General features: G+C 41.9%; 2 protein-coding genes across 8 annotated transcripts in view; one reads left to right on the top strand and one right to left on the bottom strand.

Annotated features, from left to right (window-relative positions):
- BANF2 (BANF family member 2) overlaps positions 1–2,372 on the bottom strand; it is a 64,678-nt gene extending 62,306 nt beyond the window's left edge. The window contains exon 1 of one of the 2 annotated variants that reach the window (XM_045832815.1): positions 2,266–2,372. The gene's annotated coding sequence lies outside the window, so the exon portion shown is untranslated. The remainder of the gene's footprint in view (positions 1–2,265) is intronic. The other variant, XM_045832816.1, reaches the window with a different exon arrangement.
- Positions 2,329–24,546, top strand: part of RRBP1 (ribosome binding protein 1) — a 79,165-nt gene continuing 56,947 nt past the window's right edge. For 3 of the 6 annotated variants that reach the window (XM_045832812.1, XM_045832809.1, XM_045832808.1), the window contains exon 1: positions 3,320–3,617. In XM_045832812.1, the coding sequence (XP_045688768.1) occupies positions 3,416–3,617 (202 nt within the window). In that variant the 5' untranslated portion in view covers positions 3,320–3,415. Of the gene's footprint in view, positions 2,568–2,715; positions 2,960–3,318; positions 3,618–24,546 lie in introns of those variants that run through there. The other 3 variants (XM_045832813.1, XM_045832814.1, XM_045832811.1) reach the window with 3 other exon arrangements.

Genomic DNA, 24,546 nt, shown 5'->3' with positions numbered 1-24,546 from the left:
CTGATGGAGCCTGGTGGAGGGAGGACAAAGGGGCAAGGAAGGAGGAAAGGTGAAGGCTCAGTCCAGGCTACCTTTACAAATTTGAACCCATGTTCTCTTGAGGCCAAACCAATGTTAAATTATAGGAGGGAACAAAGAGCCCCTTTTAAGTAAACACCCCTTACTCCTAGTGTAATCCCATAATTGATTTAATATTTATGGAACATGTCTTTACTGAGCCTTGACTTGGTGCAGTGCTGGGTCAGAGAAGCCATTATTGTGACCACTCCTCCCCTACCTCCCCACCCTGCTTCCAGTCCTCTAGGCATTCACCTTCCACCAAGGGCTTCTTGATGCTTTGCTCTGGTTGACAGGGCATGGAAATGAGTTCAAGTACCCCAGAAGTGGCCCTCAACCAGTGGATTGATAGGAGTGGGTGGGTAAATAAATAACCCACTTCCTCACCCCACAGATAGGACATCTTTGGGGTGTGTACTCACAGGTCTCTGAATGCTCAGAGATAGTGAGCCCTGGTTGTCCACAGCAGTCACTTGCTTGATTTGTGCTCTTTATCAGCTCCTTCTCATCCCATTTCACTACTACTGTTTTGTGATCATCCCCAAAATGAGTCACTTGAACCTAAATCCTCCTGTCAGGATCTCTTTCTGAGAAACCTAAATAGTAAATAAGGTAAAGGCCGTCTCTGTCCACAGAAAGGCCCTTGTGGGCAGTTGGGTCTTTGCGGGGTCAGTGTCATCACTCTAGGCTGCTTGCCTACAGGCAGTCAATAAACACAAATTAATGGATGAATTTCCTCTCTGAAACCCAGAGGGGGCAATGATTGTCTTAGAGGAGAACACCTATTTTTAGAGAGTTCAGTGGTTTACCCATGCTCAATTAGAACTAGATGATAGCATATGCTAGCCAAAAAGCGGGATTTCTTGGCTTTTATTTCAAGCCAGAGATCATCACTGGAAAAAGACTGGGTATTGAAAGTTAATCCAGTTAATTCCCATTGATTAATCATCAATATGTAAGGAACTGCTGAGATTAAAAATAGGAATGAACAGTTTTACTTCAACTCAGCTCCTCTTCATTCTCTCATGACAGCTTATATTTTCCACATAGTCCTCACACCAATTAGTACAGCACAAGTGACAAAAAGTGGGGGCAGGGATATGTGAAATTGTCCAAGAGATTGATATTAGAAACAGAACTCTGCAGCCACAGGGGCCAGGGAAGTCACGTGCAGCAGATCAGGACTCCACAGCCCTTTTGACCTCCAGAAACCTTCATTTCAAAGACATTAGTTTTGGCTCAAGTTCAAGGGGTTAGCTTTAAGAGACACTGACTGATATAACGGTTAAAAAAAAAAACAGGCTTCGAATTATCTTATTTGAAACACCCATTTGGTTACAAAGAGAGAGTGTTGACTTACATTGGGGGATAACGTCATGCAATGAGGAAGTACTATTTGCTCAGTTTTCTGGGAAATGGATGTTTTCTTGACTCAGGCCCTCTCGCCCTCCCCAATGCACGGAGTAAAAGCCCTAAGGCTGCCTGTAATTATTGCTCTGCCAGCTGTGGTTTGGATGAGTAACTCTAAACAGACTATGCTTCAGTTGTACCCTAAAAATGAGTGCAATAACGTCCCTCCATTCCTTGTGCACCATCCATTCCTTGTGCACCTTCTGGCCTTTTCACCCAATTCCTCCCTTTACTTAAGAAAATCTCTGGTGCTGATGGCAGTCTCTGAAGAAACGGACTCGCCTTTCCTAGTCTATCCACAACGGAGCCTGTCGTCACACCTGGGGCCTAGAGTGGGCGCTGTTGTGGAGGTAGTTGGATTTCAATAAAGCATTTCTCCCGGCTGTAGGCGGGTTGCGCAGCCCTACTCATTACAATACCCACTGCCACCTAAGCCCGGCGAGGTACAGGGACACAGGCCCAGCGCCGCCGGGATTCGAACCTTCGCCACCCTCCAAGGTAGAGCCTACTTCAAATCAGCGTCTAAAAGCAGCGCGACGATCTCGGAGTTAGCGTGGCCAAGTCGACACCCCCTCCCCCGCTTGGCCGGGCGTCCAGCCCCGTCCCGCCCCCACGCAGGAACTAGCGCCGCGCCGCGCGGCCCCGCCCTCCCCGGCTTCGCCCTCCCCGTTCTCCGCAGCTCCTCCCCTCTCTCATTGGTCGAGGAGGAGACCCTCCTCTCTGCCCAATGGCTGCCGCCGCTGCTTGGCTATCCGCACTCTAATTGGTCAGGCACCGGCGGAGTGGCGGGACGCCTACCAATTGGGAGAGGCGGCCCGATGAATGGCTGGCCCGGGTGGGGAAGGCAGGAGGCGGTGATCCCGGCGGAGGGGGCCGTTCGCCAGCTCCTAGGCAGAAAGTGCCACGACTCCACACACGCGCACGCAACCAGCTAACGGCCAGAGCGGACGGCAGACGGGGCGGGCGGCGTCGGGGTCGCGGCGCCTGCAAGTACTCGAGGGCGTCTTCTCGGCGGAGGCTTGGCCGACACCTCTCCCGGTTTCGCAGCGGCGACAGCGGCTCCTACCCTCACGCTCTCCCTCCCGCTTCTCTGGCTGCAGGTAAGAAACTTGGCGGGGCCCAGTATTGGCGGCTACGGCGTGCGGCCCGGGCCGTCGGGGCGCCGGAGCCCGCCGCGCAGCGAATGACACGTCTCCTTGGCGGCCCCTCCCCCGGCGGCGCCGCCAGCCGTCGCCGTGGCAGCTGACCCTCGGGGTTGGGTCGGGCCCCTGGGGCGTGTGCTCGGCCGAACCCCGTGCACGGGCGTGGGCCGAACGCGCCCCGCGGTGTGGACCCTACTCCCCTTGCCGTCGGGGAAACTTGCGGCGGCCCAGCGGCGGGACGTGGAGACCCATCCCTCCCCGGCGGACCGTCGGGCTGGCCCGAGCGCTCCGAAGTTGGGCAAAGAAAGTTGTTGGCGGGGCAGGGCGGCGCACAGCTGGCGGAGGAAAGGGTTAAGTTTCGGGAAGCGGCCGGATGACGTTGCCGGGCAGGAGTCTGGGCTTGGGGCGGGGAGGGGGGGGCGGGACAAGCGGAAGGCAGCGGAGGCCAGCCGGGGGGGAAGAAGGGCGGGATTGAATGAGGGGCCCAAGAGCGGAGCGCGCCTGCCTGCCGGCTGCGACCTGGAGGCGCTTCTGGGGGCAGAGCGGCCCCCGTCTGGACGGGCCTGGGACGCAGGGCTGCGTGTGGGGCCGTGTGGGGACCGAGGGCTGTCCGGGGTCCGGACTCCGGGGCGGCCGCCGTGGCAACTTCCCGGAGTGCAAGAGGAGGCTCTCTGCTCCCCCTGGTGGTGGGGTTGGGGGCATCGTTTTCCCAGGCCCGGCGGAACGGAGCTCAGCTCCAGGGCGCTCGGCTTGGGGACAGGGGTACGTCGGGCCCTGCCTGGCCCGGCCTGTCCGTGCCAAGATGAATGGGCCGGCGTTGCCAGGTCCGGGCGGAAGCGAGCATCTCCGGCCCGGTCGGCCAAGCACGCTGGCACTCGGCCTGGCGCCCGTCCCGGCCTGCTGGTCTCCTGGGGCAGGGGAGAGCAAGCTGGGGTCCGCACTTCCACTGGAGCATACGGGGAGCTTCACGGACCCTTCCCCAGGTTACAGATCATAGATGGTGGATCGGTATGTTGTAATGGTTAAGGGAGGGGCCTCTGAAATCTCAGCACGGTTGAGGATGACCTCGACCCAGCTGTTTCTCTCCGGGTGTCCAGTTAACCTGTGTGAAAAATACGGCTGCTGATGTTGCTACTTAAGAGAAAAATCAGTGAAGACCCAGCACACGTAGGGAGTAGATAACAAGTGTTGGCCGTTATTGTTGGGATGAGTTTTTAGGGGCGTGTGGTGCGTGCAAGGGAAGTGGAGTCTGGGTCTGGCGCCATCCTGCCTGCTGCAATTGCAGGGCTGGATTTCACCCCTGTGCTGCCATACTTACCGACCCTCTGAACCTGTCCCTTAACTTCTCTGAACCTGGTTTTCGTTATCTGTAGCCTGGAGATAGTAAAACACATTTACTATGAGAAGCTGGGCAGCTTCCCAGGCAAGTGCTGGATAAAACAGGGACCTTGTGCAAACAGAAGGCAGTTGGGTAATAACTCCTGGAGGTCGGAGGTGAGCAGAGACTAGGAAGCACCAAGGAAATGAAACTTTGAAGGTTTTTGGGAGTCTTCCACATCACTGTTTGCCTAGCATGCTGAAGTCTTCAGGGTGTGGGGACCTCGCTGGCCATTTCTGGAGTTTGGGCCTCACATTCAGGCTACAGATTTCTTCAAGAACACTGCTGCTCAGGTCTTTTTGTCCAGCACTCCCAGGAAGGGCAGCTGCATACTTTACACTGTCCTTATGCATTTGTGGACTGTGTATTTTCCACTGACCCTACCTCCTGCTTTACACTTTATCTTTGTGCTTGGTCATTTTAACTTCCTGTTAATCTGACACCAGAGAAGTCTTGGTGATCCTGCTGTAAGTTGTGTACTGTGGTGATGTCTCAGTTCCTTTATGAACTTTCTGAAGGTCAGCTGCACTGTGGGCTGCCAACCTTTTTCCCTTCCAGAAAGTAGCTTCTGATTCTGAGGTCCTGGAGCTGTCCCTTCCCTCTCTATTTAAGAAAAGGGTGGAAGGTGGGGACAGACCTAGTAGATTGTTTTCCCTTTACTAGATCAATTCAGACTTGGCCTGCAGGGCTTCTGGTCCCTGTTGAGGGCAGAAGGGGGGCAGGAAAGGTGTCTCAGGATTTGGAGATAGAGAGTCCAGTGGGTAGAGATAGAGGGAGTATATTGTAACAGAATTCTTTCATGGTAAGGAATAGGCGTCTGAACATCTATGAAGAGATTAAGAAGTTAGTGGCATCTTTGTGCAGGAATATTTTTGGTGTTGGGAGAGTTTTAAATAAATCCCAAATCATTGAGTCACATTTAAGCAATTTTGCTCTTTGCTGGAATGACACCTAAGTCAACAAACTGCAGTAATCACACAGCACCAAATTCATTTAAGTAGTTGAATACAAGTGATTTAATTGGAATATTGGTTTGTTATGTATCAGGAACACTTTTAAAAGTCTCAGGACCCCAGACTTTTCTTACTTGCTCTTTTATTCCCGAGAGCTTAAACTAATAGGTAAATGACACATAGGCAGGGAATCAATAGTATTTTCCAGACACCAGATTTTTCTTTGCCAAAATTTTGTTTTGGGAAAAAAATGATCTGTCAGAATTAGATGGCAGGACTGTGCTATTCATCTGTATGTCCTGGACTGCCAACAGTCAAGGCCTTGTGCTAGCCCTTAACAATAGTTGACTAAATGAGGTGGACCACAGTACCTATTACTATAGTCTCATTAGTTGTTTGTATCTTCTTGGACAAGTGAAGCTGAGCCCAACTTTATTTTAAAGGTTTACTCTTTAGAATCAGATTCCGTACTTTGACGTACACCTAGGTCTTGCAACAGCCCCATTCTGTAAATAGGTATGGTTGTCCCCATTCTGTAGATGACAACATAGAGACCCAGCTGGTCAGGCGGTTGACAGGCCAGTTCCCATTGCCCACTGGCTAGGTGATGTGGGTATGGCCTTAATGTTCACCTACTGGGACATTTAATTCCATACTTGCTGGGACAGTAACTATCCAAGGGAGGACATGGAATTAGAAGATCTAAATTAAGAGCTTCAATGGAAGGAAGGTGGAGAGTCAGTTGAAACTGTGTTAGTGCAAGAAGGTACTTTTAATTTCATTTCTTTCTGAAGCATCTCATGTGTGCTGTGCCTTCAAACACCGTAAATATCACACCAAAAAAAGGAGTGAGACCTAGTTCTTATCTGAAGAAGCTACAGTCTAGAAAACTGTTGTCCAACATGGTAGCCACATAAAACTATTCCAACTTAAAACAAAGTTAAATAAAATTTAAAATTCATTTTCTTAGTCACATTAGCCACATTTCAAGATGCTCAGTAGCTACGTGTTGGTCAGTGGAGATTTAGATCATTTCCATCATCACTGGACATTCTCTTAAACAGTGGTAGTCTAGAGATGGTTTGTATTCTATTAAATATTTAAGTTTCACTCTGGCTGGTGTGGCTCAGTGGATTGCGTGCTGGCCTCCAAATCAAGTAGGTTTGGTTGCCAGTCTAGGGCACATGCCTGGGTAGCAGACCAGGTGTCCAGTAGGAATGTGCGAGAGGCAACCACGCATTGATGTTTCTGTCCCTCTTTCTCCCTCCCTTTCCCTCTCTAAAAATAAATAAATAAAATCTTAAAAAATAATTTAAGTCTGTTCCTCTGGACCATTTAGAAGTATTGATATATTGAGCCATATGGAATTACCTGTTCTTTGTGTCAAAAACAGCTGACCAGTGGCAGTTCATGGGCTTCAAACTAACAGGATGTCTTATAATGCACCCTGCTGTTTGGGTGCATTGTAAATTGCATACCAAGAATAAGAAAGGAGGGTGAGTGGGCAACACAGATAGGGCCCTGCCCTGGAGAGATTCTTACTTTATTCCAATAGTGTAAAAATGGCCTAACCAACACACACATACAAATAGTTATTGGGCAAAAAACATATGGCTTGTAGGGGAAGTAAATATTTATTCAAAGTGAGAGATCCTGGGCAAAAGGGCCATTTAGGATTAGAGAAAATTAACTTGAGTACTTCGTAGGGGGCTGTTTTCTGAGCCTGATAAATTCTGATGAGTGTCTGGAAATAGGCAACCTGACTTCCAGGTTTGAAAACCAGACATATCTAGTGTGCTTCCATTAAGTGCTATAAGTGACATGTATCTCCCACCTGTATTGCAATGGGAAGCAACTTTATAAAGAAAGTTTAGTAATGTCTACATTTAAGTTTTTTGAAAAGGCGGGAACAGTTGCCAGTTCCCAAACCTTGTTCAACATACTGTCATTTTTATATTTGACATAAGTTGTTTCCTGGGTCAGTGACTATTTGCAAGATTGTATTGTACTAGTGAGCTGGTCTTAGTACTTTAAGTAGAATGATATAAAACCAAAGTTACCAACCCAGAATGATGGGCAGCTACTTACTCTCTTCTTGGTCAGAGAGGAAGTCCACTAAGATTGTGCCTGCCGCCCTGGCTGGCGTAGCTCAGTGGATTGAGCGCGGCTGGGAACCAAAGTGTCCCAGGTTCGATTCCCAGCCAGGGTACATGCCTGGGTTGCAGGCCATAACCCCCAGCAACCGCACATTGATGTTTCTCTCTCTCTCTCTATCTCCCTCCCTTCCCTCTCTAAAAATAAGTAAATAAAATCTTTAAAAAAAAAAAAAGATTGTGCCTGCCCACTCCATTTATAGTGATAACAAATATCATTTGCTGGTTCAAAAGCCAAAATAAAATACCATTTTAAGCCCAAATCTTTAGTTCCATACCCTAGCTCTGGTCGAGATGTGAGAGAATAAGATCTGTTTTAGGCTGTCTTGAGACTGGCTCCAGGCTGGTGCCCTTTATGGACACCATATAGAACTTGGTGGGCACATGAGATTTGCTTGGCCAACCTCATGTTAGTAGACAATTAAACCACCTTGTAAAAATAGATAACTTTTTTCAGAAATGTAGATTTTGGGGTTCTTTGGGAAAAAATGGGAATTTCTGGTCATACCAGGTCTGTCTTTTTGAATGGTGACCATGGGCCCCTCTCTGATCAGGGCCTATGCTTTCTTTCACCAGCATCCTATTCTGATTTACATGATGTGTGTGGGGATTGGCCATCTCTGAGGGGGCACTTTCTTCTTCAGCATCAGAGAGCTGAGAGGGGCTGGAAGGCACCTGAGTGGTTACCATTGTCTTCTGCTGAGCTACAGCGTGGGACAGTGGGAGAAGCACTTGTTGGGGGTTCCAGTCCCAGTCCTAAGGTGTGACCTTAGACATGCCTTGTCTCCTTCCTGGGCTTCAGTTTCCTCCTGGTGTGAAATGAAACTAGGCCAGATGGCTCCATCTTTCAGGCCACAAACCTTGGTTTATCTTCAATTCCTTGTTTTCTCATACTTGTATCCTGTACAATAGCAAATCTTGTCAACTCTGCCTTCAAATCAGAGCCAGAATACAGCCATTCTCACCACTTTCACTGGTACCACTCTGATCCAAATCCCTCTCATGTTGCCTGGGTTATTTTTTTTTTTTTATTTTGATAAATATTGGTTTGCCTGGGTTATTTCATTAACCCTGAAATGGTCTCCTTGCTTCTGCCCTCATCCCCTACCTTCTAATTTATTCCTCTTGGAAATAAATGATTTGCTCTTGCAAATCATGTCACTTTTCTGTTCAAGATTCTACTTGGCCACAGTCTCTACAGTAGCCTCCAAGGGCCATACGTTCACTCTGGCCTTACTCCTACCATTTCCTTGTCCTCTATTCCATTCACACTGACCTTCTCTTTGTTTCTCAGGCATGCTTTTGCTTCACACTGCTTCAGGCCTTTGCACACACACTGTTGCTTTCAATGGGGAACTTTTCCTCAGATGGCCACATGGCTTGCTCTCTCAGCCTTCTTCCTGTCTGTGAAGTGACAGTCCCTGACAATCCCCCACTCCTACTCTGGTTCCCTGCTCCACCTCTCTGCGTGGTTTTCTCTTCATTATCACCACCTGACATGCTGCATATGTGACTTATTTTGTCATCTCTCCCTCTAGAGTATAAACTTTACCAGTACAGAGATGTATCCGTTTTGTTTTTTCTAAGTATCCCTAAATGCCTGGAATGCAGTAGGTGCCTGTCTTTACTGAGCTAATAATGTAGAGATGACTTTCTAGTGCTTGTGTTCTCTGAGTATACTATTATTTAGCTTCGACTGTATGGATTCCTAGAGCATCAAATATAAACATACTCCAAATTCAGGTGTTCTTTGGATTCCCTCCAGCCTGGCTACAGTTGGGAAATTGACAAGTTATACCTGTGGAGGGGCGCTGTCAAATGTGGCCGGTCTTGCTCTGCCAGCAGAGGCCAGGGGATTTGAAATGACCCTTAGCGGGAGTCTGGGTCATTTGCTTTATATCTGGCGCTCCAGACCTCCATGCTGGTTGTGTTGACTTCCCCAGTCCATCATTTATGCTAGGATCCCTCAACCAGACCAAGCCCTTCCCAGTTGTTCACACCAATTTCCTGAGAATTGGCAGCTTGCATCTTTATTTTCTGTGTAGCCGATGAGCGTTAGGTGGGGTTTGCAGAGTAACAGCATATCAGTGATGACAAACTCACCAGTAAATGAAAGGTTATTTTTGATTTGAACAATGAGAGGGTTTGCTCTGAAAAGAGGTGGCTTTTGTGCTTACTGGCACGAGTGTTTCTTAGCAGTAGGAGGGAAAATTCTCTCCTTGTAGCTGGGATTTCATTCTCTCTTCTTTTAGTCAGGCTGAAGAGTAAGAGGCATTGACAGAATTAACCTCCTGCCTTTCCATGTGGTGGTTTTCTTTCTTCTGGGAGGACTTGCCAGAGGAGGCCAGGGAGGTAGAGGAAAATTATGGGGGCAGATGGTCTGATTGGTAAGAGACCTTTCCAGACCTAGCCTCCATCCTTAGCTTCTCCTCCTCTCTTTCTACTTTTGTTTTCAGGTAAAGAAATAAAAAGTATGTTCTAGATTCTCAGCCATTTCTGACCAGAGGATCAGGCTTACTCATTTTATGTGGAACACCCTTGTTCTGGCCCTAAGCCCAACTAGTATGTTTTTCTGGAACTGCTCATTCAGTCATTAAAATAACACATCAGAAACTATTTTCTTTTCAAGTAAGACTCACCCTGAATAGGAATTAGATATAGCTAGCATTATTTCTGTTGAATGCACTTTCATTTCTATGTGAGGTCTAGATACTTGTGGTAGTTAGGAAGGATCTTAATGTTTAGAATGTAGTAGTGATCACAGTGATGGAAGGGAAGAAAGAAATCACCGCTGAAGAATAGATGTATCATTGACACCCAGAATGAAAAGTCTCCTTAGTGATGGTCAAGGAACATTTAAAAGGTCAACTTCAGCCATAGCTCTGAAGCCCAGCCACTTTTTTCTATGTTATGTTGTTTTCCTCTTAAGTTGGACGGTCCTGAGCCTTACTCTGAACAGTTTGATTTTTAGAAGTAAGTGAGGAGGATGGCACAGTGGGACTTGGCCATGGACAGTGAAGGTCTTGGGATGGTTAAACCAGGAGGTGGCTGTCCATCTTGACCTTTGTTCCAGCTAACATCATGTATGCCACACACAGGCAAGGGCTGGGATGTGGCAGGAGTGAAAGTGCTGTAACAGATTCTCCGGTCATTAAAGATCCTCCTCCTTCAGATCCCCATGATCATTTTCCTACCAAAGTTGGCATATATATACTTTTTTTTTTCTTTACTAAAGTAAAATACATATACAGAAAAATGTAGTCTTAAGTCTGTAGATCAATATAAACTTTCACAAGCTTAACACCCTTGTTTAACCAGCAGATTTAAGGAACAGATTATCATGCCCCATGCCAGTCCTTGCCACAGCTCCTCTTGTGCCCCCTCTAGTTGCTGTCCACCCCCCAGGATACCTGCTCTCCTGATTTCTCTCTAGCACACAGATTCATTCAGCCTGTATTTAAACTGGATATAAATGAAGTGAAATCCTATGGCATATGTTCTTTTGGGTCTTTCATTGGTTATGTGTGAGGTTCATCCATATGGTCAGGTCAATTCATTTTTCTTGCCTAGTATTCCATCATGTGAACAAATCACAATTTATCCATTTCACTATGGATGAATACTTGGATTGTTTCTAATATGGGGCTTATCTTATATATAAATTTCATTATATTATAAATACAGAGGCTTGCCCCTAATTTTGGTGACTGTCTGCATTTCTGTTGAGTCTCTTCCTAGGAGTGGGATCTTGGGATCAAAAGGAGACATATGCTCAGCTTTAGAAGAGAGTGCCAGACTTTTTTTTTTTCCCAAAGTGCTGGTACTAATTTATACTCTCACCAACAGTATATGAGAGGTTGGAATATATTATACAATGGCTGACTTTAAAAAGGAGCCAGAATGAAGTATAGTTACCATTGTTGTTAATAAGAAATAACTCTGATATATCAGTTCTCCTTGTCAGAGAGATGGGAAGATTTGGCTGCAGGATTCTTTAATCAAAGATGGACCTACGCAGAGGGGTTGTGAAAGAGGGTTGGATTTTATTGTCTACGAAAAAATGCTGCGTCTTAATCACAATTCTGAGCAGAAAGGCAGCCCCTTGCTTTAGTTAAGTGAATGGAGAAGAAGCTCAGCAGTGCTGTGATCTGGAGATTTGAGTTGTTCCTCAGATGCCACTCCCCACCCAGGTTAATGTAATGAGTGTTGGAATATTAAGTGGATTTCTTAAAAACAAAGGAGCCAGCAGTTGAGTACCAGAGGTCATTCATCCCTGGCCCACACATTTTTAACCTGAAAATCCACCTACCTCCTGGAATTCTTGTTTGAAGCCCAGGGTTGGTGGTATAAGGACACTGCAGGCTCCCTTCCTCCTGGATTGTTACATAGCCAGGTTTGGCTTTGGAAGGCTCCCTAGCATAGTCAGTCCTCCTATCATGTAGCAGGGATGGTCTCCTTTTTCTTTTAAGAGCTTGGTTGGCTAGGATTTGATTTGGCTAGGACAACTAGTGACACCCATGCCAAATGTCAATGGCTTAAAGAAGGAAGGGGCACTGTGTTGCTGGTGATAGTCGTCTGACTGGAGTGGGGTGGGGCAAGTGCTACATAACAGTTCAAACATCTTCTGAAAGCATTGACTAGCTTGGAAAATATTGAGGAAGATAGTGAGGAGGCTGAAATCTCAGTGAAAGGAGTAGTCCTGGACAGTAAGCACAACCCTGAAGGCATTTGGCAAACTGGGCAAACTCTTGAGTTTTGATGGGATCTCTGGGCACAATATGATGGGAGACCCTCACCTAGAGCTGGAACTCCCACACTGTCAGGGTGAAGGTGAGTCAGAAGAAGGCCTGTTTGCCTGCTGCAAAGTTGAACTCACAGGTTGTGCCTCATGAAGATCCCATGAGTGGTAAGTGGTAAGAAATTCTGAAGCTGCTTTTTGAATTCTTTATTTTAGAGTTGACCTGGACAGATAGCATTCCTGAGCCAGTCCACAAGCAAACAGATCTTTGACGGACTGCACCTTTATTCTATGCTCAGTGAATCCCCAGGTATAATTTATAAGGGAAAATGAGCAGTCTCTAGTTAAGAATAACTAAACATAAAAAAGGTAGAGCTCTGTGAATCAGCACTAGTAGAAATAGATTTGTGAGAACACGAGAGTTGAGTGGTTGACACCAATTTTAAACAATATTTTTTACTATTCTTAAAGTAATAGACAAGCTTAAAAATAGCTACAAGGGAAAGAAACTACCAAATGACCTAGCAAGTTTGAAAAAGGGATAGGTACAACTAACTTATAGACATGAGCATCTTAGTAATTGTACTTACAAACCCAATAGATTGAAGAGAATAAATGAAATGGAAGATAGACCAGAAAAAAAATAGATATCATTTTAGAGAATCAAATAGGTGAATGATTTATAAGACCTATTAAGAATCAGCCCTGGCTGGTGTGGCTCAGTGGTTTGAGTGCCAGCCTGCAAACCAAAGGGTTGCTGGTTTGATTCCCAGTCATGTCATGTGCCTGGGTTGCGGGCCAGGTCCCCTGCAGCGGGTGCTCGAGAGGCAACCACACATTGATGTTTCTCTTCCTCTCTCCCTCCCTTCCCCTCTCTAAAAATAAAATAAATATATATATATATATATATTTTTAAAAGATCTATTAAGAATCAGGGAGAGTAGACTGAGAAGTGTGTCTAATTAGAGTTCTCAGAAAGGAGAGAGATTATGGGACTGAATCAGTACATGATGAGATAATGACTGATAATTTTATACAACAGATTATATAAACAGATGTGTATACAACATGTAAACAGTGTAGTGATTGATACAGCAGCCAAAGGAGAAAAATCAAGAGTGAGGGTAAAATGAAGGTAACTTTTAAGACCCCCCCCCCAAAAAAGGAAGACAGTTTTGTATTAAAGGAAAATCTCAAGAATATTCCTGGAAGGAAAGTAATGCCAAATGGGAAGAGTACAAGCAAGAGGAATAAAGAAGAAGGTGGTAAATACTTTCATTTGGGCAACTGCAAACAAATATAAAAGACTAATAATAATGTTGGCAGTGGGGAGGGAGCTTAAGAAAAGACTAAGATTAAATACATGAAAACAATAACAATGAATTAAAGGGTAATGGAATTAGTATAGAGGGGGAAAGTTTTGTTTAACTTGGTGAACGCTGCATGTTATTTTTTTAAAAGTTATTACCAAGAAATAGAAATGGTGTATTCTGTAATAGTACAAAGGAAAAATGGAATAATTTTAAATCAAAAAGAGATAAGAAAGATAAAAAGATCCAAAGGCAGTAGGGAAATAGCACAATATAAGACTATAGACTTAAACTCAGATATATCAGCATTCATATTAAATGTAAATTTACTGCCTTGGACAGTGTAGCTCAGGGAGTTGGAGCATTGACCAAAGGGTTGCAGGTTTGATTCCTGGCTAGGGCACATGCTTAGCTTGTGGGTACAGTCTCTGGGTCAGGTTCCTATGGTCCCTGCTCTGGGTGGTATAGGAGACAACCAGCAGATGTTTCTCTTGCACATTGATGTTTCTATCTCTCCCTCTTGCTTTTAAAGCAATGAAAAAAATATGTTCAGGTGAGAGTAAAAAAATTTTTTTTAATGTAAATTTACTAAATCCTCTACTTAAAACATAAGCTATCATATTTTCAAAGTTTATTTAAAAGTGGTATATTGCTATAATAGACTAACAAAATAATTAGAAAATAGTTCACTTCATAATGAAATGATAAAAGTTCAGTTCTCCTTAAAGATATGGCATTTTAAACTTTGCATCTTATTAACATAATCACAAAAGGCATAAAACAAAAATTGACAGGACTAGAAGAAATAGCCAAATAGTAGAGAATTTTAGCACATTCTCTCAGTAATTGACAGCTAAGTAGATAAAAAAATCTATGAGGATTAGAACTTTGAACAAAATTAGGTCTGTGTATAACTATGTATAAATAAAACACTATAGCTAGCTAACACATATTTGATTTCAAAAATTTTCAGAGATTGGTCATATCCAGGCCCTTAAAGTAAGTCTCAACAGATGTCAAAGGATTGAAATTGTCTACAGCAAGTAGTCTGATCCCAATTCAGTTAAACTAGAAATATGAATGAAAATATAATTAGAACATCTCTGACTAGTTGGACATTTTTAAAATATCTGCTAGTATTATTTGTATGTCAAAAAAATGGGAAATAGAAAATGTTGTGAAGTGAGTGATAATGAAAACACTACATATCAAAACTTGTAGGATGTAGCTAAAGTGTTATTTACAGGGAAACTTATAACTTTAAATACATATATTAAAAAAGAAGAAAAGAGAAAAATAAATGAGCTAAGTAAGCATCTGTCTCCAGAAGTTACAAAAGGTAAAAATAAAGTTAAACCAATCCAAAGGAAGTAATAATGAGAAGGAATTAATGAAACAGGAAACAAATATACAGTAGAGTTCAACAAAGCCAAAACTTATTCTTACAAAAGATGAATAATATTGACAAATATAAAGCAAAATGGTCCAAGAAACAAGCACAAATAGTTAATATCAAGAATGTGAAAAAGGACTTCGCTTCAGATGTGGTTGATATTAGAAAAATGAGTGACTATTATGAACAACTTGTGCTAAGTAAAAATAAATCAGTGTCATAGGTTCATTAAAAACATTTGAAGAATCCAGAAGAGGGGGTGCTGTACCACACACCATACATAGAAACCTTCTTTCTTACCTCAACGTGGTGATAATTTTGCAAGTTCTGACAACATAGATTTCTAGGAAAATATAACTTATCAACACTGAACCAAGAAGAGAACCAAGAACCTAATAAAAGGATATCTACAAAAAGCCTATACCAAACATCACACTAAATAGGAAGACCCCTAAATTTCCTTTTGAGATTAGGAAAAAAACAGGATGCCTGCTGTCATTCCTTCTCTCTAGCACTGTGTGGGAGGTCCTATCCTGTGCAGAAAATTCAAGAAAAGTGAAATAGAAGATTTCAAGATTGGGAAGAAAGAAACAAAAGCTATGATTCATAGGCAATATGTTTATATATATATAGAAATTTTTTTTTTGATCTATAGATATGTTTCTAGAGTTAGGCAAGGTTGCTGGGGGAAAAACCAATTATATTTCTGTATACCAACAATAAAAGAAAATGAAACTTAAAAGAGACACTGTTGGTAATAGTGTAAAAACTATGAAGAACCAAGAAATAACTCTTCCCAAAAGCATGCTAAGCCCCCATAGTGCATTATTTTCCTCTACCAGGATACCTGTGTTTTCCTGTTTAGATCTGGTTTTTATAACCATATAAATGAGCAGTTCCTATCCTGGTGTTGTATTTGGTAGAACCTTCAATCACTTGATGTACTGAGGTTTGCTTGGTGGATACAGTGCGGAAGAGACTGGTCCCTGCTGTCTGGGAGCCTAATATCTACTGCAGTAAGAATTCTGTCCTGGGCTAGCACATCTTAACTGTTCATATCCATTTTGAGATGTCAGGGTTCTTAATTTTTACCTTGTAGGCATGTTATCTTCATAGATGAGGTGAAGCCTATAGGCTTCTTGTAAGCTCTCAGAAGATTTAGATCCATTTAAGTACTTACTTTTCAAAAGACTATTATTGTGGAGAAATACAAAAATAATGTCAATTCTTTATTTTCTTTCCTTATGCATAGAAATTGAATCTAAAATGGCTGATGAATAAGCAGAGGCTTGTAATAGAATACATTTGTATTTTCAGTGTTTCTGTCTTTCTTTAAAATGAGTAGCATTTTTTTTATGAAGTCAGTTGTTTCCATCCTATTAAAGCATAAATTATTTTAGACTATACCTTTTAGTTACTTTGTTTCTTTGGGTAAAAAAAAATCAGAACTATACTTAAAATTTTAATCAGATGATCTTAAAATTATCTTCTCCATTTAGAAATGTTAGATGAAGTGAATGAACATGCTTTAAAATGCCCTGGCTGGTATGGCTCAATGGATTGAGTGCTGGCCTGCAAGCTGAAGGATCGCCAGTTTGATTCCCAGTCAGGGCATATGACTGAGTTGCAGGCCTGTCCCCGGTTGGGCATGCAAGAAGCAATCGATAGATTTATGTCTTGCACATTGTTATTTCTTTCTCTTTTTCCCTCCTTTTCCCTCTCTCTAAAGGTAAATAAATAAAATCTTAAAAAAAAAGAAAATGTTCATATTTATTTTTAAAAAGCATAGCTGAGCTTACTAGGTAATAGAAGAGATTGTCAGAGGCCATAAACTGAGGGTGAGAGGAGTGGCAGGGACCCAGGAGTAAACCAACTCTGGGGTGTGGGTGGGGTGTTTTCAGCCAGAGTCATCTTGGGTTTTTGGCCTTTGGCTTTGATGTCCAGGTGGGGATTAAGGTTTGTCTAAGTGGGGATTGGGACCCCAGCCTCCTCTCATACACCCAGGTAAAAGCTGCACACTTGAAAGTTCACCCCCTCAATGAAAGGACAGACTAGTGGCAAGGGATGGTAATCTGGAATTATCTGGTTTGTCCTGAGGCAGGGGAGGAGGCAAAGTCTATTGAGGATTTGTAACAGGATGTCCATACTGGTTGTAAAAAAGTAAGTCCTAAGCAAAGATAAAACAGCTCTGTAGAGATCACTCCACAGCTCAGCCCAGACAGTATTGCCATTGCTACAGTCCTAACAAAGATATGACACAGAATCATTATTGAAGGCATAAAAGTAGGTAGTGAAAAAAAAATCAATGGGAAAAAATACTAGGATAAAAACCAGGATGACTTGAAAAAAAACAGTAAGTTAAAGGACTAATTATAAAGTTGGTTAGATTCAGCTGAAGAGATAATTGGTGAAGTGGAACACATCTGAGGAATTTTCCTAGATGGGAGCACAGAGAGACTGAGCTCTAATTAATTCTATCACAAAGAAACAGATATAAGAAATTTTACAAATAACTAAGTGGTCAGGGGTTTTCCAGATTAAATGAAAAACATGACTCTTCAAACTCAGAAAACACAATGAGCCTGAATAAGATAAATAAGAATAATTACACACCAAGAACTATTTTTGTTGAATCTTCAGAACCCCATACATGGAACTTAATAGTCATGACAGATTTTTTAAAAGGTATAAAAAAATGACAAATTGACTGACGGCATGTTTCTCAGCAGTAACTATGCTCCCCTACACTCCCCTCCCTCAAAAGCTAGAAGACAAAATATATCTTCAAGCAGTGAGAAAAAATAACTGTCAGCATGGAATTCCATACTCAGTTAAATCCATTCAGTTTCTTTAGGGTTGTAAGGACTCAGAAAGTTTTTAAAGAAGTCTTTGCTGAAAGAACTGGTCAAGGATATACTTTAGGAAGACACCAAAAGAAGGGAATGAGATGCAAGAAACAGTGATGAGCAAATAAATTGGTAAACATTTGGATAATTTAAACATGAGCTGTTTGGAACAAAACAACTTAAAAAGTCCTAGTGTGTGTGATGGAGTGAGGGGGAAGGGGTGCACCATGGTGGGACAGGAGTTCAGTCAGATGGAAGGGTACTAGACTTCAAGCCTTCTACAGTGCTTTTGGGGAAGTGACTAGAGGCATCAGTGAAATGAGGTCAAATATGTTTGTTAGGAAAATGTGTGGGGAAAAATCATTTTAATTGTAATTTTAGTTTCACTAAAAAATAGAAGTGGAATGTATACCTTCTAAATGCCATAGAGGAAAAGGGAATATATAACTTAAGCAGTCCAATAGAATGCAAAAAAAGGAGGGGTGGGGAAGCAAAGAAGTAGTATCATGAGTAGGAATCACAAAATAAGGGTATAAACTAGTCCATTTATACAAGGTATCACAATAGATATTGATGAACTAAATATACCAGTTAAAAAGACAAATTGAAGCCCTGGCTGGCGTAGCTCAGTGAATTGAGCGCGGGCTGTGAACCAAAGAGTTGCAGGTTCGATTCCCAGCCAGGGTACATGCCTGGGCTGCAGGCTATAACCCCCAGCAACCGCACATTGATGTTTCTCTCTCTATCTCCCTCCCTTTCCTCTCTAAAAATAAATAAATAAAATCTTAAAAAAAAAAAGACAAATTGACATACTGGTCTTAAAATTGAACTATGTGCTATTTTTAAGAGTTCTACTTAAAATATATGAACACGGAAAGGTTTGAAACTAAAGAATAGAAAATGATTGTAGGCTAATATTAGCCCTCCAAAAGTTGTACTAATTACAAGTATAACTTGTAATTAAACATACTACATTTTAATGAAAAAAATTCATTGTAGAGATAAAGACGGTCACTATATAATGGGTGGAAAATAGCAGCTACTTAGGAAGATGTAACAATTCTGATCTCATGTTCACCTAATGAGTTGGCCTCCAAATAAAGCACAAATTGACAGATACCAGGAGAAATTGGTAAGTTCATGTTTATAGTAAGGGATTTTTATTTTATTTTTTTATTTAATTGTTCCAGTACAATTACCTCCATTTTACTCCCACCACTCCACCCCATGCCAGCCATCCCCACTCCCCACATGGTAGGAGATTTTTAAAGCTCTCAATAGCTATTAGATTAAACAGGCAAAAAAACTAGTATGGTTCCATAACAGATTTTTTTTTTAACTTTTTTTATCCTTGCCTTAGGACATTTTTTTTATTTGCTTTTGGAGAGAAGATGAGGGAGAGAGAAATATGGATGCAATAGAGAAACATTGATTGGTTGTCTTGGTTGCCTGTAGCATGCGGCCCGATTGAGCCTGGACCGGGATCAGACCTGCCACCTAGGCCTGTGCCCTGGCAGGGAGTCAGACCTTCAGCTCTTCTGTTATGATGACGCTCCAACTAAGCTACATTGGTCAGGGCTATAAAAGATTATTAAGTTCAAACTCAGGATATACGTGAAATCCTTCACTCTATAGAGGATGTATGTATTTATAAAAATTGACCATAGTCACCCCGGCTGGTGTGGCTGGGTTGGAGGATTGGCAGTATAATGAGAGGTTGTGGATTCAATCCCTGGTCAGGGTTTGTAGGATCTCCACTATGGGAGGCAACCAATTGATATTTCTCTCTCTCATCAGTGTTTTTCTCTCTGTCTCTCTCCCTTTCTCTCTCTCTAAAAGCAATGAAAAAATGTCCTTGGGTAAGGATAAAAAAAATTGACCACAATTTATAAAGATAAACATGGGACCCTTCACTCCATAGAGTACACATGTATTTATAAAGATTAACCACAATCTAGCAAAACTCATCAAATATTGTAATCTAAATCAGTGTTTTTCAAAGTATTGTGATCCTCAAACTCAATTTAGTTGGTTGTGAAAAACTTTTTAAAATTTTTTGATGGCATAGCAAATACCAATGTATCCCATGTATTAATACTGAGTTATTGTTTCACTGAAGTTTTATTTATGTGTGTATATGCATACATATGCACATATGTGTGTATGAGTCCATCCTGGGTCATGTAAAAAATTATTTTTATGGCTCATACAGATCAGATTCTCTTATGACTGTGTAGTTAAATGAGGGATTATCAATGATAATTCAACCCCGCTGTGTGCTTGGAAGGTTAAGGACACTGACACCTCACGAGTCTAAGAGATCATATGGGAATTAGAAAATACTTACAATTGAACCTTGTAAGGTGAAGCTACAGCAGTACTTAGAGGGAAATTTATTGCTTTAAAGATTTGCTACAAGAAAAAAGAAAATCCTGAAAATTAACAAATGTCACATCAAGAGGTAAGAACAAAATAAACCGGTAGAGGCTGGATGAAGGAATAATGAGAACCATATACCGTATTTTGCTGTGCTTAATGTACTCCTGTGTATAATGTGCACTTAACGTTTTTTGCCCAAACTTTCAGGGAAAAAAATCTTTCATTTTAATGTTTTAATTCAATTATTTATTTATATTTAGATACTTGTTTTTTTGTATTATAAAGGAATTTTAGCATTTATTTTTGGACACATTATGGTACAAGAAATTTTATATAACAAATAATTACAAAACACAAGAACAGATACAAATTATTTCAGGTACTATCCATGTATAATGCTCATCCTCATTTTTCCTTCAAAAATTTGGGCATAGAAGTGTGCATTATACATGGCAAAATACAATAGACTGGATCACAAACCCAAAAGCTGACTCAGGAGTTCTCACTGAAATTGAATCAGCAATTTATAATAACCAAGACATGAAACAACCTAAGTGCCCATCAGCAGATGAATAGGTAAAAAGAAGCTGTTGGATGCATACAAACACACAGTGGGAGATTATTTAGCCATACACAGGGGGAACTGCTTTTTACAACAACATGGATGGACCTTGAGGGCATTGTGCTAAGTGAAATAAATCAGAAAAAGACAAATACTGTAAGATTTCACTTATGTATAAAATCTTAACCCCCAAAAAAGCTCATCTCACAGAAAAATGAGCAGATTATGGTGACCATTGGCAGAGGGGGAATTGGAAGAAAGTGGTCAAAAGGTACATACTTCCAGTTGTAAGATAAAAAAGTGCTAGGGATGTAATATGCAACATGATGGTGACTGTGGTTAACACTGCTATATGATACATATGAAAGTAAAGAGAATAAATCCTAAGAGTTCTCATCACAAGAAACAAAATTCCTTTGTTTTGTTTTTGTATTTATACATGATGAGGGATATTAACTAAACTTACTGTGGTAGTCATTTCACGGTATATCTAAGTCAAATCATTGGGTGTATACCTTAAAGTTATGCAATGCTGTATGTCAATTACATATATCAATTATATATGTATGTCAATTGAAACTGGAAAAAAATTGAATCAGCAGTTAAAAATCAGCTCTTTGAGACTTCTAGCAAGATGGAGGCATAGGTGGACGCACTGTACCTCCACACACAACCAAGATTAGAACAACAATTTAGAGGCAGAATAACACCCAGAACTGACAGAGAATTTATCTGAATGGAAGTTGGACAGCCAAGAGGTTGAATTAGACCCGTTCATCCAGACCAGTAGGAGGGGCAGAGAGGAGCAGCTGGGTGTGGGTTGCAGCACTGGTCGCGGTGCGGAGAGCAGAGAGCAGTGGGCGCATAAGGCAACCGGGAGCGCTTAAGGCATCCGGGGCGCGCAAGATTGCAGTGGGTTGACCCTGAGTACGCAAGTGGCAGCTGGCAGACCCAGTGAGGTGGCGATTGTGGACCAGGGCAGAGCGCGCAGCCCAGGATCCCAGGGAAGGGACTGAGGTCCCAGGAGAATGGAGCTACCGCTATTGTTCCCTCCCGCCCCCACCCCCACATGCAATGTCACAATCTAGCGACTGGGGTGCCCGGCCGGTGAACACCTAAGGCTCGGCCCCTCACTGTAACAGGAGGGACCGGACCCAAAAAAAAAAGAGAGAGAGAGAGAGAGACATGTCTCAAACAGAAAAACAGATCAATGCCCCAGGGCTCATCCTTTTGAGTGACCAAGAGATAGCCAATTTATCAGATGCACAGTTCAAAACACTGGTGATCAGGAAGCTCACAGAATTGGTTGATTTTGGGCACAAATTAGATGAAAAAATGCAGGTTACCATAAAAGAGATGAAGGAAGATGCATAGAGAACCAATAGTGATGGGAAGGAAACTGGGACTCAAAACAATAGAGTGGACCAGAAGGAAGAATAAAACAACCAAACAGGAAAGCATGAAGAAATAATTTAAAAAAATGAGGAGAAGCTTAGGAACCTCCAGGACATCTTTAAACGTTCCAACATCTGAATTATAGGGGTACCAGAAGGGGAAGAGGAAAAGCAACAGATTGAACACGTATTTGAACAAATAATAAAGGAGAACTTCCCCATTCTGGCAAAGGAAATAGACTTCCAGGAAACTCAGGAAGCGCAGAGAACCCCAAAGAAGTTGGACCCAAGATGAAACACACCAAGGCACATCATAATTACATTAACCAAGGTAAAAATGAAGGAGAGAATCCTAGAAGCAGCAAGAGATAAGGGGACAGTCACCTACAAAGGAGTTCCCATCAGACTGTCAGCTGATTTCTCGAAAGAGACCTTACAGGCAAGAAGGGGCTAGAAAGAAGTATTTCAAGTCATGAAAGACAAGGACCTATATTCCAGATTACTCTATCCAGCAAAGCTTTCATTTAGAATGGGAGGGCAGATAAAGTGCTTCTCAGATAAGGTCAAGTTAAAGGAGTTCATCATCACCAAGCCCTTATTTTATGAAATGTTAAAGGGACTTACCTAAGAAAAGAAGATAAAGAAAAAACATGTATAGTGAAAGGACCGCAAACCTCACAATTATTAACAACCACATCTAAAGCAAAACCAAAAGAAATGAAGCAAACAACTAGAACAGCTAGAACAGGAACAGAACCACAGAAATGGAGGTCACATGGAGGGTTAGCAACACGGGAGTGGGAGGAGGAGATAGGGGGAAAAGGTACAGAGAATAAGTAGCATAGATTGTAGGTTGAAAATAGATAGGGGGAGGGTAAGAATCGTATGGGAAATGTAGAAGCTAAAGAACTTATAAGTATGACACATGGACATGACTAAAGTGGGGGATATGGGTGGGAGAGGGTATACAGGGTAGAGGGGAGTGGAGGGGGGAAATGGAACAACTGTAATAGCATAATCAATAAAATATATTTTAAAAAATCAGCTCTTTACTCCCCACTTCCCTCCAAGAACAGATCTTGAAACATCAGATCCTGACATTTTTACAGGCAAGTTCTTCCAAACCTGTCAAGAACAGGGTGAAAGGGATGATCCTTAGCTCATTTTATGAGACTCAAATGACCTTGCTACCAAGACTATATAAGAACAGTCTGAGAATGACCTCTAACTCTTTTCACTTAAGAGCGTACATGGAAATCTTATTTAAAAATGTGAGCAAAGCAAATACAGTGATACATTAAAAAAGAAAAGGCTTACCATCAAGAAGGGTTTATAGCATAAGAACCATCTTTGAGTTAATATATATTACTGCATTTCAACCCATTTCAGATAAGAGAAAATGCGAAGTGATAAAGAAAAAGCATTTGCTAAAATTCAGTATCCAATTGTTAAGAAAAGAAAAGGTAATTAGGAATGTAAGATAGTTTAACCTGAGAAAGCGCTTCAATTAAAAAACTATGATCAATGCATCATCTAATAGTTAAACAATAGAAGTAGCAACAAACTCAGGGATGAGACCAGGAAGTCCCCTATCCCACCCTGTTCAACACTGCTGCAGAGCTCTGTAAGACGAAAAAGGGACAGGAGAGAATATGGCTTAAAAAGCGAGAAACAACATTGTCTTTTCTCATAGGTGATTTTTTTTAAACAAAGAAAATTCAAGAGAATCTACAAACTTCTAGATTTGACAGTAGTTTTAGCATAATATCTGGGTAAATGACAGGTGCAAAAAGGAATAATTTTGCTGGTTGTCTATAGCTAGAAATAGGAAAAGTAATTTACAAAAGATATCTTTTTTAGTATTTTAAAAATAACAATAATCTTAACAAAAAAATGGGTAAGACTTTTATAGGGCTATTCGTAAGTTTAAAAGAATGTAGAACTATACCATTACTATGCTCATTGATGAGTAACTTCCATAGTGACCTTGGCCAAGTGGCTCAATGGTAGGAGTGTCTTCCTGTATACCAAAAAGTTCTGGGTTTGTTTCCAGGTCAGGGCACATACCTAGGTTGTGGGCTCAGTATCTGATTGGGGTGCTGCTTATGGGGAGACAACTAGTTGATGTTTCTTTCTTACATTGATGTTTCTCCCTCTCTCCCTCTCCCCCACCATCCCTCCTCCTTCCCTTCTTCTCTCCATCTTGCTTTGTCTTTCTCCATCTTTCTCCATTCCCCTCTCTCTCCTATTCCCCCGCCCTCAAATTGATAAACATATCCTCAGGTGAGGATTAAAAAAGGAAAACCTCCTATAATGTACAATGTCAGTTTTCCCTACATTTATCTGTAAATTCAGTGTGATTCAAATAAAAGTCTCAGTAGAATTTTTGGAGAGAATGCATAGGCCAAAATGGGGTAATGGTGCAGGACATAGATAAATATACTGGTAGAACAAAGTATGGAGTCCAGTAACAGATCCAGGCATATTTCAGACTTGTTAGGACAGAGATAACCTATAATTGCAGGGAGCGATGTGGAGGGAGAGATAGAACAGTCAGGAAATGGTGTAGATAATTAAACTGATAGGGAAAAGTTATATCACTATTTCCTGTTATATGCCAGAGCAAATCCCAGGTGATTAAAAAAACTACCTACGAAAAGCATTACTGAGGTTTTTAGAAGAAAATAACTTCTAAACAGTGAAATGACTTCTGTCATAATGGTTGTCTGCCATCCCAATGGTTGGAACCTGGGGGTGTGGGAGTTGGATATAAGGGAGATTTTTACTCTGTATGAGTTTTGACCCATAGGAATGTATTGCCTTTATGTAAT

The sequence above is a fragment of the Phyllostomus hastatus genome, unplaced genomic scaffold (assembly GCF_019186645.2).
Source record: "Phyllostomus hastatus isolate PE091 unplaced genomic scaffold, TTU_PhHast_1.1 phas_contig_17, whole genome shotgun sequence".
Classification (NCBI taxonomy): domain Eukaryota; kingdom Metazoa; phylum Chordata; class Mammalia; order Chiroptera; family Phyllostomidae; genus Phyllostomus; species Phyllostomus hastatus.
This window is presented reverse-complemented; position numbering and strand designations above follow the sequence as displayed.